The sequence below is a fragment of the Vigna angularis genome, chromosome 10 (assembly GCF_016808095.1).
Source record: "Vigna angularis cultivar LongXiaoDou No.4 chromosome 10, ASM1680809v1, whole genome shotgun sequence".
NCBI classification, from domain to species: Eukaryota; Viridiplantae; Streptophyta; class Magnoliopsida; order Fabales; family Fabaceae; genus Vigna; species Vigna angularis.
Window position 1 is genome coordinate 26,867,222 of NC_068979.1, and position 17,197 is coordinate 26,884,418.

A 17,197-nucleotide genomic window follows, 5' to 3' on the forward strand; every position below is an offset into this window, starting at 1 on the left:
CCCAATATATACATGTTATCTAAGGTAACCAAAAAATATTTGTAAAATAGATCAAAGAATATAACTCAATAAACAAGTGCATGCCAAATAATATAATTAGACAAATTACCTAAAGCCACCATGCACTAGAGGGCATCATCATTAAACAACTCGTAGTTTGCATTAACCATGGGAGAAGCCTCTTAAGGAAAAATATCACAATTTTCTTTTGTGCTTATACAAATAGGAGAATGTTGTTAAGGGGAATTTTTAGGTTGGCCCGAGGGATAAGTAACTCTGCTCACACGTATGCTAACAACTATGTTCACATATTAGAGTACTCATTATTCAATTTTCCCATATATCACAATACTCTTTCTTAATATCGCTCATCTCTTATTTGGACAAAAGCCAACAAATTTTTAGATATTTTAAATAGAAAAGGAAATGTTTTTTTAGATAACTCGGATTGGAGAGAAGAAAATATTAAAAAAATTCTCACGCTTTCCTATTAATTTTTTACAATTTCAAATATTTACTTAAATGCACAACAAAAATTATTGTAATCTCCTTAAACAAAAACACTTTACCGTTTTCCAAGCTATATCTATCATTTCCATTGCACCCTTCACTAGCAAAAATAAAGGGATTAAAAAGCGCCGTATAGGCTTCGGTTTTATAGAAACCGAAGTGTATAAATCTATATGTCTCGGCTGTCCCGACACCGATGTCTAAAGCCCGCTACTGCCTCGGTTCTATGCTAAACCGAGGCATAAAACTCTGCTCTATACCTGCTCCACCTGGCCAGATGGGACTGTTATGCCTGCTAGCTGTTCTGATGTACAACTACTGCTTTGGTTGTAATCAGAACCGAAGCATAAAAGGCCTGCAATTCGTATTTCCACACTGACCGAGGTGATGATGCAGCTTTTTTTATTTTTGTCGATTCTTTGCGCCTCGGTTACATTACTGACCGAGGTAGTAACGTTTATTTACGCCTCGGGTGTTGGAAGACCGAGGCAGTAAGGTGTTTAAATCGTCCGCGAAACAGAACCACTCTTCTCTCATGTTCATCTTCTTCTCAGTGCGAAACAGAACCACTTTCCTTTCATCTTCTTCACCACCGCCAAGTGCTTTGGTCGTTTCCTTTGCAACGTTTGGAGCGCGCCTTTGTTTCCATCTCTGTCGCCGGTTTGCTGCTGCCTCTGGCCCAAGGAGGACCAAGGCATATAAGCCTCTTATTTCCCCAAAATTTTTCCCCAAATTGAACGAAAACCTAGCTCCCTCGCTCTCGCCTCCCTCCCCTCGGTCTCGCCTCCCCTCGCTCTCGCCTCCCTTGCTCTTGCCTCCCTCGCTGTCGCCTCCCCTCGCTGTCGCCTCCCCTCGGTCTCGCCTCCCTCGGTCTCGCCTCCCCTCGGTCTCGCCTCCCCTCGCTCTCGCCTCCCTCGCTCTCGCCTCCCCTTGCTCTCGCCTCCCCTCGCTCTCGCCTCCGTCGCTCTCTCGCTGGCTCGCTCTCTCGCTCCGTCGCTCTCTCGCTGGCTCGCTCTCTCGCTCCGTCGCTCTCTCGGTCTCGCTCTCTTGCTCCGTCGCTCTTCGCCGCTTCGGGTAGCTGCTTTGGGTTTCAAGCAGCTGTGACCGTCGCCGGAGAGCTTTTGACCGTAGCTGCTTCGGGTTTCAGTAGAGTTTTGCATTTGGTTTGTGAGATTTTGTTTTGATTTGTTGAATTGAATCTGAGAACAACATCTTCCCTCTTGTTTTGATTTTGTTTTGATTTGTTGAACAACTATATTGTAAGAGTGATGCATGTAATTTTCCCAAAATTTACCTTCATTTTACTCTTATCTGAGAACAACATCTTCCCTCTTGTTTTGACCGAAGCTTTGGAATCAAAAGAAAAAAAGAATGGTTTGTTTATATGTTTATCTGAGAACAACATCTTCCTGCTTTGGGTTTACTTGCTTTCATTTTACTAAAAAAATTGTTTGTTTGGGAGCTTGAGCAGAGGCATAAGACTGCAAAAAAATAAATAAAAAAAGACCCTATTGCCTCGGTTCAGCCTTCAACGGAGGCAGTAGAGGGAGAGAACAATTTCGGTTCTAATAACCGAGGCCTAATCGTATTATTTTATGCCTCGTTTCAAAATCGAGGCATAAAGTCTACCACTTTTTACTTCGTCTGAATATGCCTCGATTCAGAAACCGGTGCCTATCAACAAAAATAACCGCTGTAATTTCCCCGATCTGTACTAATGCTTTATCATCAATCAACAACTACAACCCATCATCCAACACATCACCATCTTCATAAAATAAATTTTATCATTGAAAGATACCTCATATCTTTCAAGATTCCCATCATCAAGTAATTCGATTTATCTAGATATTGAAATTTGACCATCATATTTCAATTTATCTTAATTTACAAACTTCCATTTGTGATGGACCACAACCTCAGAAAATTCTTCTTCAGATTTGGAGTGAATGAATGAAGTAAGATAGATAAAGAAAAACAAACAAAAGATAAAGAACTCATAGATGTTACATATATAGTAATGTTTTTTGTTATTTCTTACCTATAACCTATTGTGTAGGATGGGGTGAAGCAGAACGCTATGAACAGAATCTGAGAGAGGTAACAGTCAGTTAGAGGATCAGACTCATTTACTGCAATCTCAAGTATATATTTATTTCTTACCTATATTCTGTTCTCTAGGTTAGGTTCAAATACTTCCCATTGCTACAAAATCCTTTTAATTTATATTTTATTGTTACTATTAAGACAAATTCTCATAAGCATGTTTCAACCCATTAAAATAAACATTTTAATTTTTATTTTTGAAATAATTTACACGAAAAAAAATTAACAAAATTAGTTTTTTATGTATACATAATTTAAATTTATGATTAAATATGTTTCTAATTCATAAATACATGAAATTAGAATATATGTCTGTGTCAAATTTTGATATATTTTTATCTCAAAATTTTAAAAATAAATAAATATTTTTTTTAGTTCAATGATATTGATTTTTTTTTCATATATTAAATAGTATTAATATTTGAGTTAAAACATTTCGTGTAAAAAATTCAAACGTTACTTAATATGGTAATTTTTTTTTTGAAAAACTATTTTTATTTATTTTTAAAATTTAAAAACTAAATTATAATTAAACAAAACAGATTTTAGTTTTGTGTTAAATTTTAAAATATATTTAACCTATAAATTTATTTTATAAGATTTATAATATTATATATATATATATATATATATATATATATATATATATATATATATATATATATATATATATATATATATATATATATATAGACGAGATCTATTATCATTTTTCGCATGTCCTCAGAAGTTTAGAGTAGGTGAAAATTCTCTTAATTTATGGCCTACCATACGATCTGTTATATAAATAGGTAAATGTTTTTTTTCATTATGGATAGCAATGGTATGGCCAATCATTGTAGGTATAATGGTAGATGTTCTGGACCGTTAATATTATATCTTTTTCCGCTTTTGTGTTAAGCTTATTTATTTTTCTTAATAAATGATTCGCTACAAAAGGATTTTTTTTAGTGAACGTGTCACAGTTAATTACTCCTTTTCTTGTAAAGACGAAGAAACAATTTCTATTTTCTTTACTATTTAGTACGACGACGAAGAATCAAATTATCACTATATTTCTTTCTTTTTCTACTTCTTCTTCCAAGTGCAGGAAAACCCCAAGAGTTGCGGGTTTTATATATATATATATATATATATATATATATATATATATATATATATATATATATATATATATATATATATATATATATATATATATATATATGGATTTGGATTGATTGTGTAATGAAAGAAAGTTGATGAAATATAGATGAGACATCTTCTCTCCTGATACGAGAAGAAGAAGAAATTCACATTAGACTGAAATTTACATAAAAATCCTTAATTTTTCTTTAAGTAAAAATTGATTCATAATGTTCAAATTTTATTAACAGTTTGTTTTATAATTTTTTTTATATAAATAATACTATTTTAAATAATAAAGTTCAGGGATATAAATAAATTTATATAATAGTAATAAACTAATAAAAATAATGATAATCAAAATAAATTTATAAAATAATAATAGTAATAATTAGAGAATCACACATAATAATAATAAATAATAATAAAATTTTAACTGAGTTTAAAATAATTATATTTTATTTTAAATTAATTTCAATCATAAGTGTAAAATTATAATTTTGCAGATTTATTAACTAAAATATTTTTTAATCTATCAAAAATAAATTATAAATCTAATCCAATTATATAAAATAAATTTACACTTAAGTATTATAAATTTAAGTTTGTTATAGGATTTTTAACACTATTATTAAAAAACCATTATATAAGAAATTAATTATAATATCTAATTTTTTAAAGATTATAAATGAATGACAGGAAAACTAGTGTAGTTTTTTGCTTATTAACAATTTATTTAACTTAAATTAACAATTTATTTGGGGTTTTAAATAATATTTCTAATGCATTATAATATTTAAAACTTTGATACTTAATGAAAATGGTGTAACTTGTAAAACAGGCTGAAACATTTTCATTGAAAGCTAAAAAATGTCTGACGTTGGGGACAAGACATATGTATCGAAACTGGGAGTGATTATTTTGATTTAAATAATATATAAAAGCAATAACTGAAAACAGTGAGTAAAATGTATCTAATTATGACAGTTCAAAACATAAATACCTTAGTATAGGACAAGAAAATACTCTACATACAAGAAAATATCTATACGGTGATAAAAAAATAATTAATTATTATAATAACTAATTTAAATACCAATTTATAAAATTTAAAATTATTCATTATTAAAATTATAATTAATTTAAAAATTATTTTCTAAAATTAATTATTAAAATTTTGATTATCAAAAGAAATTACTTTTTAAATTGATCACTAAATAGAAATTAATTTATTTTATAATTAAAATTTTAGTAATTAATTTTAAATGATTTATAACTTTTTATTCATAATTGTAATTACTTTAATAATTAATAATTTTATAAATTAATAATTAAAGTCGTCATTATAATAATTAATCAGTTTTTTATTATTAGAATTAGTTATTATATAGAGATTTTATTATAATCATATTTGTTGTCGTAATTTAACCTGGTCAATTATGGTTTAATATTTATTCGTTAAAGTGTAATTTCTAGTCACTAAATATTGTTTTAATATTTTGGAAAATGATCTTAGTACCACTGGTCCCCCATTACCAAAAAATATTCCTATAAAGTTGGCAAAAATTAATAGGAATGCTAGTATAGTTAATAAATAATTATAGGTTATTTAAACGTGTGACGATAAACTAATATTATGTAAGGAAGAGTTTTCAATACAAAATAAATATTTGTTTGGCCTAGTCTTCATACTAAATTAAACTAATTAAAAAGTTTATATTTATATGAAAAATAATATTTAGTTGTAAGACTTAATTTGTGGTAAAATAACTAAATAAATAATAAAAAAAGATGTGAAGAATGAGAAAAGATAGAAGTCACTACTTTTAAAAAAAAGTCAATCAAACAACACACGATACCAGTACTTGACATAGGATCCTAGATACCTAATTCACTTATAAGCAAGCACGCTATTCCAATAATCCTTATTCTCCTCGAAGTGCACTTCCAAGTTCTCCGTCGCTAAATCTTGGTTGGAATCAAAATCCTGGACGTCGTTATTGAAACCAACAACCATATTGACATTGCTAGAGAGAGGTGTAAATGCCACCACATCATTATTAATAGTATCATCATTATTACCATAATATCCACCACCTCTTAATGCATCAACAGCCACCATTATGTCATCATCTTGCAAACATGGCATCGTCTGGTACATAATTCTCTTCGCAGTTTCAGCTAATTCTTCATCACGATCACTGTTGCGTTTGGTGAAGTACCTCCACGACTCACTTCTGTCACCATCACCGCCACAACAAGCATCTTCCTTCACCGTTGCTACCGTCATAAACTCTTCCACAGCAGTTGGAGGGAGTAAATAGTTCTCATTGATTAACCCAACTTGGTTGGTCGACACCATAATGCTATTGCTATTATTATTGTTACTATTATTCATTTGCATACTCTCAGGGAAACACAAGGTGGATGTTGGGGATTCAAGGTCATCAGTGGCAAGCATCATGGCATACATGCTATGCACATGCATGGTTTTCTTCTTGTCGTGTACTGATGAGTATTTCTGGTTGTTGTTTTTATTTTCTGAGCATGAACTTTGCCATGCTTTGAGGACGTCGAGGCACGGTGGTAGTGAGGGTTGGTGGTGGTGTTGGGGTGTGATTTTGTTGAGAATGAGTCTAGGTTGTGGTGGTGGTGGTGAGGAAGAGGTTAATACGATGTTGTTTTGTTCCTGCAACTTGGATTCTCGTACGAGTCTGGCTTCGGCTTCGAGGCGAGCACTCTCCCACTGAGCCATGTGGCTGAGGTTTGAACCGTCTTTGAAGTGGATGAGGGACTCCATTTTTGGCTTGTGGGTGGTCGGGTCGATGCCCATTTTGTCGAGCCTTTTCTTGAGATGGGTGTTCCAATAGTTCTTGATCTCATTGTCAGTTCTCTTCGGCAAGTGAGATGCTATGGCTGACCATCTGTTACTCAACAATTCAAGTTGCAATTGTCATCAGTATCATATCATACAAACTAATTGGTGTAATAAACTTCTTAAATTTCAGTATTCTTTTTATTAAATTTTTAGTTTATTGACTATTTAAAACTTTAATACTTTTATTTGAATTTTTATTATTTAAATTTGTATTAACTAAATGACATGATTGTTATTTTATTTCGTTATCCTGCTAACTTTTCATATGTTAAAGAAATATGTGATTTTTAGGTTAATAGAAAATTATATATAATTAATATAAAAGAATGGGTAACTTTTATTATTTTCATCGAAAATGTGTGTTGGATAACAAAACCAATCTCATTAGTTACGATAATAGAGATAATTTCTTGATCAATGTGTGTAATGATGTGAAAATCATAAGAAAGATGATCACCTAGTTGTTGAACACATTTTCAATGAATAATCAATTAGAGTCACTATTCCTTTCGAATTAATATCAATGTTAAAACCTCATATTTATTAACATGTGAAAATAAGTAAACAAGATAATGTAATGAAATAAATATCACGTCATTTGTCTAGTATAAATATTGAAGGAAAGAGATTCAACTAGAAAATATAAATCTTTTTAGTATTCAACAAATAAAAGATTTAATTAAAAACCTACGTAATATATTACAAAATTTCATCTCTATTACCTTTCTAATATCTATTTATCATTCAATTAAAATGGATACCACTAACAAGAATCTTTTAATATGTTTAAAAAAACTATCTTATAATTAACCTAATTAGTAGTTATAAATTAATTTCAGTAGTTAAGTTTGGTGTTCATTAATATATGTCTAATTTATAAGCTTTATTCAGATAAACTAGTTTAGAAATAATAAACTAGTTGATAAATATAAAATAAAATAAAATAAAAATATATAACTATAAGTTTTAATGTATAACATAATTATGTTGTATAAATAAAATTGTTGTACTAAGAAAAACAGCTAATGTAATATAATAATATGAAGTAACTTATTGCAGTAACTTAAAAGTTAATCGAAGTAACTTACAGTTTAAAAAATATAAATTTTTAAAGCAAATTAATTTGAAATACTTCTTATTGCACACATATTAAAAGTACTTTATAAACTAAAAAAATAAATTAGTAAGTAACTCATTCTCTTATTATAAACACATAATAATTAATATACATCAAATGTTTATCTATTCTTATACAGTCATATATAAAATAAAAATGATTTCGATAATACATTCCACGGAAAATTATGTAAGTAACACACACCACCCTTCAATGCATTACAACAAAGTTGATTGCAAGTTATATCTTGACAACTGAGTACCATTTAATGATCTGAGACAATTTTTCTAATAGTAAAAATTTATGAAAAAAATGAGTCATGAATAGTAAGAAAGTACAACAATATTTTTTTTTCAATTAAAAAATTACAATTGTAAAGGGATTTTGAATGTCAATATTACAATGACATAAATAAAATTAAGGAGTTTCACACTCTTTTTCCTTCTAATTTTAAAAAAGAAAAAAAATGATAAAACCATATTATAGTTTAACTTATTGCACTATTGATGGATTACTTGTTGATCACCTCATATAGATATGTTTATTTCTCTTTATAACATAACAAATGAATAATAATTCATTATTTTTCAACTTCAGGTAATTACTATACATGGTCCATGCTTGACTTACCTGTTTCCCAGAAGAGCATGAAGTTGAATAATGGTTTGTTCTTCCTGCAAGCTGAACTTTCCTCTTTTTATATCAGGTCTCAGATAATTAGTCCACCTAAGTCTGCAACTCTTTCCACATCTTCTAAGCCCTGCCAAACAAATCCTTCATTACTTATGTAAAAAACTTACTATTCATATTGTTCTGGTAGACTGAGTAACAGTAAGATCAAATATATAGTTATAGTGGAAATAATGACCAGCTTTTGCAGGCAAAGCACGCCAGCTTCCATGGCCATGGTTTTCAATGAAAGCAATGAGCTTTTGGTCTTCTTCTGGTGTCCATGGTCCTTTCTTGAGGCCTGTCTTCTCACAGCATGGTGGCCTTCCCATATTGTTGAGCTTAAATGTGTGTATGGTTGATGTTTTGGTTGATGGAAAATGTGTTGCAGCAGAAGAAGAAATGATTGAGAGAATAAGAGGAACAGAAGACAAGAAGGGAATCTTCTGAGTGAGATATATATAGAGGAGAAACTAAGTGTTAATAAGTTGGTGTGGTTATGACTCCGTAACCTACTTTGTGAGTCCGCTCATACACTTAACTTTACACACCTATGTTGGAGTGCCATATTTATTGCATTAACTGGTCGGGGTCCTATATTCACATCTTCACATTCATACGTAGCTATGAGGAAAATAAAAAGATAAGATAAAATAACTATTTATTACTACTATTTTTTTAAAAGGTGTGATAGAAGAAACATCTCAACTTGATGAAGTCTAACTCTTTTTCTGCATAATTATAATATGCAAGAATCTTTTATGTGTTTTAACCTTTTAATATCTGTATAAGTGGATTGACACCTTAATTATTGCTATTTATACATTTTTTTCCGACAAGAAAGATTTTCAATTACATGTGGGGTTTATGTTCATCTTTAGTATATTTCTATAGGGAGGTCCTGTCTGTCTGTCTTTTATTAAGTTTGTTTTTTTCATGTTACTTCTTGTACCACTTTATTGTTGTTTGCCTAGTGTGCTGATTGAAAAAGAAAAATTATCTTTTTAACAAGAATACTGTGTAATTGAAAATGTCTTTATTAAAAGTATAAAATGAAGAAAATTTATCCACAGACAATAAAAAGGTGCTTCAACATTTAATATATATATATATATATATATATATATATATATATATATATATATAGAGAGAGAGAGAGAGAGAGAGAGAGAGAGAGAGTAAATATCATAGATTTATAAGTTATATAACGTAATAAGAAGAGAGATAGAAAGAAAAAGTAAGTACATAATACGTGTAAATAAAATGAAGGATTATATATGTATCATTGTTTTAAAATGGATATCTTAAATCGTATCTTTATAATTTACAAATTTACCAAATAAAAACTAATTTTATATGAGAAAATTAAACTAATTCCATGTTCAACATATCTATTCTCTTGATATAATTTATTTTAGTCTAATAATATGTATTAATATTTTAAATTAAATAAAAAATAATAATATTTTCGGTGATCAATTAATTGTTTTAACTTTATATCAGTCAAAACATGACTTTGTTTTATAGGGAAAAAAATGTTATATTAATATAAAAATTATTTCAATCATTTTAAAGGCTACTAAATTTATGAACCAATTAGAAAAAAGAAAATCTATCTACTGCTAAAATGGTTGAACATTAATGAAATCAAGCATATCAATCAGATGAAAAAGTTCATCGACAGAAAACAACATAATTCCACAATCATAAAGACTAAACTACTGCATTTGAAACAATATACCAAGACTTAACTTTTTTGACGTACATATTGATGAAAATGAACATCTTTATAGGAAGGTATAGTGCAGAATAAAAAATTGTCCAAGCATATATGTGGTCCAATCACAAAGTCCAAGAAAAAGTCTCATCTTAGGTGCAATGTAGCATCTACAAATGTTAATAAACATAGATGCATAAGAAGAATTTTCTGATTGATACAGTGCACATATTTAAGTATAAGAACATCAAATATTTCTAGAAACTTTTTCTTAACCAATCTAGTACTATCTCAACTTTTCATAACGAAGCATCTTCTGAAAATTTATACAATTTCGGAAAAGTTTCTTCGTGAACCTAAACCTTGCTACCAATATCCACTACTTATCTACCAAAACCATACTACATCTTTTGAAACCTTTCACTTTTGCATAAATCTTGCAACCACATTGAAGCATGTTATTCCTCCAATCATTATATTATACATTCTTTATTTTTTTAATAAATATTTAAATTTATTAAAGACTTAAATACTAATTTAGTTTTTATTTTCATTGACTTTATTTAATATAGTCTTTTTTTTTTCTATCAATAAAGTTTCAATTTTTGTTAGTTTAGTCATTTTTGTTACCTTTGTTTAAATAGTTAAAAACACATGAATAGGGTATGACACATGTGAATTAACATGTTTTTAGTTTTTTTTATTCTTTACTTTTTTTAATTTAAAAATTGTCCATGTGTCAAACCAACATCATATTACATGACAATATCAATGTTACATGTGAGTAGTGTCATGTGTAAGTGACAATGTCAAGTAATTAGTATCAATAAGTGTTAGTATATGTATCACGTATGAGTGATATTCAATTCAATCTCTATATTTGTTATTTTGACTCAGTTTCAATATTTTTTACATAGAGCAATTTTGTCTCTCTTCAAATTGAGACCAAATTTAATTTTTATATAAATGTTATAATGATATTTTTATTAAAATTCATTATATTATTAGAATATAATTATTAGATTTATGTATTTTTTTATTATGTTAAAAAATAGGGTTAGTTAGTTTAAAATTAGAAGGAAAATATTTCACTAGTTTTAAACCAACTCTAATCCTATTTTTTACATTTAGCAAAAATTAATAATAATTATATTCTAATAATATAGTTACGGCTGGTTTAAAAATAATTTTAAAAGTATTTAATAAAAATGTGAATTTTAATAAGAATATAGTATAATATTTGTATAAAATTTAAATTTGGTTTAGAAGGACAAAATTTGAAAATTGCTTTGGTCCTATATGCAGATATAATCAATGAACTATGCATATACTCAAGGTATATAATGATAATTTTAAAAATTATAAAGTTTAACACATTTATATTTATATTTATATTATATATATATATATATATATATATATATATATATATAAAATCATTAAATATGTTAGGACCCTTATATTTTATTTGTTAATTATAAAGCGATCTAATCAAGTAAATGTCATTAAGAACATATATGTAATGGAAAGATTATTGTGTGTAGAAACCATACATAATATTTTGTAGAGAGGTCAAATTAAAATATTAAAAATTTAAGAAAGAAAACTATGAGAGGTTACATAAAAGGCTCATGATTCCATGAACATACTTATTATGTTTCTTTTTCTTTATTTTTATCAAAAGAAAAAATAAAAAAGAAAACTAAAATGATGAAAGATTAGAGACCAATTTACAATTCATTAATTGAGAACGACTCATATTAAAATTTTATTTTTTATTAATTATTAATTTGATTCATAAATCTAACATATAAGACAAATAACACTACTACTAATGTATGATATTGCTAGACAGGAACAATTTTTTAATTAAAGCGTAGGTTATGCTTTAGTTAAAACCACAACTTATATTTTGACAATCAGATATAAGCTACAAATATGTAAAGAAAAATATCTTAGTCTATATTATGATAGTCAGCATCGATAACAACAGCCATATTCCTTCATTGCATCAGTATATGGCAAAACAATTTCAATTAATAATTCATATTTTTCTCTTCATAAAAATGATTAATATACAATATATGAATACTGGCGAGTTCTTTATTATTTTCCTGTAACTGACAATTAGTTGATTTGAAAATTTATTCCATTTTACCAATTCTAATTATTCTGACTCCATTTCTATCCTGTGTAAGATAATAACTATTGACACTAAATTCCAATAAAACTAATAAATGTATATAAAAACGAACAAATTTAATTTAGTGCATTGTTGTTTCAGACACAAACTCCAACCACATCTTTCTTACGATTTTACTGCGGTTTGAGTAGTATAGCTCATTATTAATTACCTTCATAAATTCACGAAATAAATTTCACTGGAAAGAAGATATCTTTCCAGCTAAAGATATCTACTATCGTTCTTCAAATTTAATATATTTTTAAAAGTTTTCATATCCTAACATAAATACATTTTATTTATCTAATTGGAAAAGTTCCTTGCTGACTTATTTTATGTTTTAAACATTTATAAATTATTAGTCTTATGTACTATTGTATGACGTCAAACTCAATGAATTAGTAATATTTCTTAGAATTTATTTCGTCATATATACTGTCTAAAATAATGGTTTATATTATTAATTTAAACTGAATTTATTATAAATTTTAAGAATTTTCTCATGAGTGAGAAAATAATTATTTACAATTCACTTAGATGAGAACTTAATACCCTAGTAAAATAATAAAATAAAAGTAAATAAATAAGAGTGTCGTACTTGAACAGATGGTTCCAGAAAATTTCATCACACTGATAAAAATTAAAGAAGCAGTAAATACGAAAACTTATATCGAATTAAAATCTTACTGACAACTCGCCTAAAATAATTCATGTTGATTAACAGCTATGGTCCTTACCAACGAAATTCTTCCACCGATTTTTTCTTCATTATTGGAGAAAAATAAATATGACAAGAAATATATTTTTGAAAAATTCTATCACTTTTTTTACTTTTCTTTTATATTTTAACTTTATACAAACTAAAGTGGAGATTGAATCTTAGTAAAGTCATGATTTTATTGGTAAAATTGCTTATATTATTTATAGTTGGATCATGACGAAACAGGAACACTTCAGTAGATTCATATTACAGTGGACTCTATTGTGTATTTTGTAGATGGTAAATAAAATTGTATATGTGTAATATTTAATTTTTTAATTAAACATAAAGATGTGAATAAGTAGGTATTTGTATTTGTTCCGTTTCAATTCTCATATCCGTCCTAATATCTAAATAAATCATTGTCTATCTTTTTTGTTTAAATTATTAAAATACTAATAATTTATTAAATAAACTAATATATATATATATATATATATATATATATATATTATAACCTTTTAGACAGTTTTTTTAATAGTTTGATTTACATTTATATTAGTTTACATTTTCAAGGAATATTTTTCTCTTATTAAAAATTTTGTATAGTTATATCCAAATGATAGTATGTAAATTATATGTTTTTCAGGTCTCATATTTATGTAACATTCAAAAAAATATATAGCATAAAACCGGAGTTATCATATAATAATATTACAATTATCGTAAAATAACCATAAAATATAAAGTTTTATAGAAATTCGACATCATCTCAAAAAAAAAACTATTCACCTAACCGATCGGTTAATATCGAATTAAGATGCAACCGAACGGTTCAACAAAAAACTATAAACAATAATATGATCGAATGGTCATATTCTAAACAACAGGATTCTCGTCGTCCAACTCCTATTCCAACGTACACTCCTCCCCCTCTGCTCACACCCAAAAGAATGATCATCGCAATAGAAAAAGCTGAACGGAGACACGGACAAAACAGGAAATAAGGGTAAGCTAATGTAATTTAATTGTGCAAACATACATACATTTCGTACAAGTACAACCAATGCAATTACAGATAAACATATACAACTGAACACTATACTTCATGCATAAACCGAACACCTGACTTGACCATCCGGATTGTATGAATATGTAGCTTGAGGCTGTTCACGCATTCGGGTGGTGTATTATCTGGAAAACCATCAGCTGTCACCCGAGGTTAGTTTGTTATAACTCACCCAAGAACCTATGGGCTAGGACCTTCTGCCATTCTCACACAATGCATTACCCATCTCTACTTGAGAATTGGTAATCATTAGAATATCAAGATGAACTTCGTGAATTTCATTGTCCATATTCATACTATAACACCACCTTAATACACTTTTCACTGAGACATTCCTCCTTGGAATTCTCTTCCACCTTACTTGAAACATATGCCTTATCATTTCACATATAATTTCATTCAATAATCATATCATACTTCAATACCAACATACTTCCTTATCCATAAGACATTTAAGTAAAATCAAACCGAACAATATAACAACCACCACCCTTGAGCACGACCAAACTGAAAAAGATCAACATAACCTATGATCAAGACCGAACGGGAAAACTCTCCCAATATGTGATCATGATCGAACGTTCATTTAAGAGTAAGACTCAAGCATGAGCCGAACACGGTTTTAGGGCCGAACACTAGAACAACCGAATACTAAAGTTAAACCGAACGCTTAAATCTTATACCAAAAACTTATATCTTAGGCCGAACACTTAGGTCTTAGGTCGAACACTATCGGCTGAGGCCGAACACTATTGGCTTAGACCAAAAACACTTAGGTCTTAGGCCGAACACTATCGGCTGAGGCTGAACACTTACTCTATCATAACTGCTAGTATAATACTGAGCACTACCAAGAACGAGCACTAGTACGAGACCGAGCACTACCACTAACGAGCGCTAGCAAGAGATCCCACAACCCACTAAGACGTATCGCTAGATTCAATAGAATACTAGTACAAGACCGACCGGTCATTAACTGAAACCCCACAGAAGTAGAACTCAGTTAAGACCGAACACAATACAAACTTAACTCTACTAAGAACAAACGCTAATACAAAACTGAGTACGGCTAAGATACCGACCACCCACCTAATACTGAAAACAAATTCCCCAATTTCAGCAGATGCTTTCCGGTGTGCTTTGTCCTCACTCGCACACTTTCCGGGAAAACTTCCCAGGAGGTCACCCATCCCGGAATTACTCCAGGCCAAGCACGCTTAACCATGGAGTTCTTATGGGTCAGGCTACCGAAAAACAAATGCATTTTTGGTGATATGAGTAGTCAAATCAATTCCTTTAAGCTATCCTTCAACTCTATAGTCCCATACCTACACAGTCTCCAGATCCCTCTCATTTCGGTGTATGTTCGATTCGTCCATGTACCCCTTCCACTCGAAGCTGCCAGGAGCCGCTCCTTGTCTGTACCCCCTGCACCATGCCTCTTGCACCGGCGATCACTCCCCGCCCTCGTCAGTGCCCGGGTGTCACACTTGCACCAAAAGAAACTCTATGAACACCTATAGATCACCGTTTGGTGAGAAAACACCAAACATATGACCCTAAATGAAGTCAGAAACTAGAAGAGAAACTGATGAACACATGCAAGCTGAACAGTGCTTCCATGCAACAAAAAATACAAAAACTTCAAATGACTAATGAACTTAACTTACCAATTCCAAACAACAACTTGATCGGTGAAAAGAGAAACTCTTGTCACGAGGAAAGCTCAGACATGATCTGATTGATGATCAGAAGAAGAAGAAGGTGAGAATTTGTAGAGAGAAGGATGAGAAAATGGACTTAGAAGCTTAGAGAGAAGAAGTGCATGCAGAGGAGAGTGGCATGAAAATTTGAAAAATTCCTTTATATACTACCGTCAAAACTGATCGGTCCTCTCATCTACATACATCTTTCTTCCACTTTCTCTGAATTTCTAAACCTTTACAATTTACATATTTTTAATTTTTTTAATATTTTATTTATTGTTTATTTTTTTCATGTGAAAATATTTAATTCTTAATTTAAGTGTTTAATTACATAAATCTTTCATTTATTAGTTAATATAAAAAGTTATGTTTCTTATTTTCCTATTATTAACTTTTGTTTAAAATGAAGAACTTTTTTGTTTTTTAAACTATTTTCATTATCTTTTAATATAGACTAATTTGACATTTAAAAAGTTTTTATAATATTTTTTACGATATTTTTTATTTTATTATATTCTTAATTACACATTTATTTACTTTATGTGATGTAACACTATTGTATAGTATATCAAATACTTTTTAAGATACACATTTATTTGTTTTATTTTTTTTAATATTTTTATTTATTACTTATTTTTATCAACGTTTTTGATATTTTTTATATAATTATAATTATTTTCTAACTTATTAACTTACACTACAATTGTATAAAAGAAATTGATTTAATATAATAATTTAATATCTTTTTCATGAATTTTGTTTATCACAATTTTATATATATTAAAGTTTAAAAGATAAAAAATTCATGCTAACTTTATTATTAGTTTAATCTTTATTTTTTTGTGTGATTTGGGATATTATAATTTTTATTAGTATATAAAAAAAATTATTAAAATTTAAAGAATGAGAATAAAGAGACATTTAAAATATTTTTAAATTTGAATATATGTTTTTCTTTTCAATTCTTTTAAAATATTTTTAAGTTTTATTAATTTTGTTTCTTTGTAAATTTTAAAAAATGTTTGGGTTCTTATGAAATTTTATTTGGTATTATAATTTAAATATATATAATTATAATTTATTTTAAATATTTAATATTAAAAAATATTTAATTTTGATAATATTATGTTTAATTTGTAAATTTTTATTATTATTTTATAAAAGTAAATTGATTGATTGAAACAATAAGAAAATATATACTTTACCGGTATTGGTATGGGTATGACCGTATATCCATTATCATAGAGATAAAATAAGACAAAAAAATTTATACTTGAGTATAAAAATGAGTATAAAATAACGAAATCGGTTTCTAACTGTATTCATCGTTTCCATCCCTGGTTCTTAGGACCATCAAATATGATTCATTATTTATCATTCTGGTTAGAGAGAGTGAGAGTGAAAAAAAAAAATATGAA

The 17,197-nt window shown here is 28.5% G+C and overlaps 1 protein-coding gene across 1 annotated transcript; it reads right to left on the reverse strand.

The window, feature by feature from the left end:
* Positions 1 to 5,632: 5,632 nt before the first annotated feature.
* LOC108334946 (transcription factor MYB106-like) lies at positions 5,633 to 8,779 on the reverse strand. Its single transcript, XM_052870058.1, has 3 exons — positions 8,605 to 8,779; positions 8,367 to 8,496; positions 5,633 to 6,665 (listed from the first exon to the last, which is right to left on the reverse strand). The coding sequence occupies exons 1-3, from the start codon at positions 8,735 to 8,737 to the stop codon at positions 5,633 to 5,635; spliced, it is 1,296 nt and encodes a 431-aa protein (XP_052726018.1). The 5' UTR covers positions 8,738 to 8,779.
* Positions 8,780 to 17,197: the final 8,418 nt, after the last annotated feature.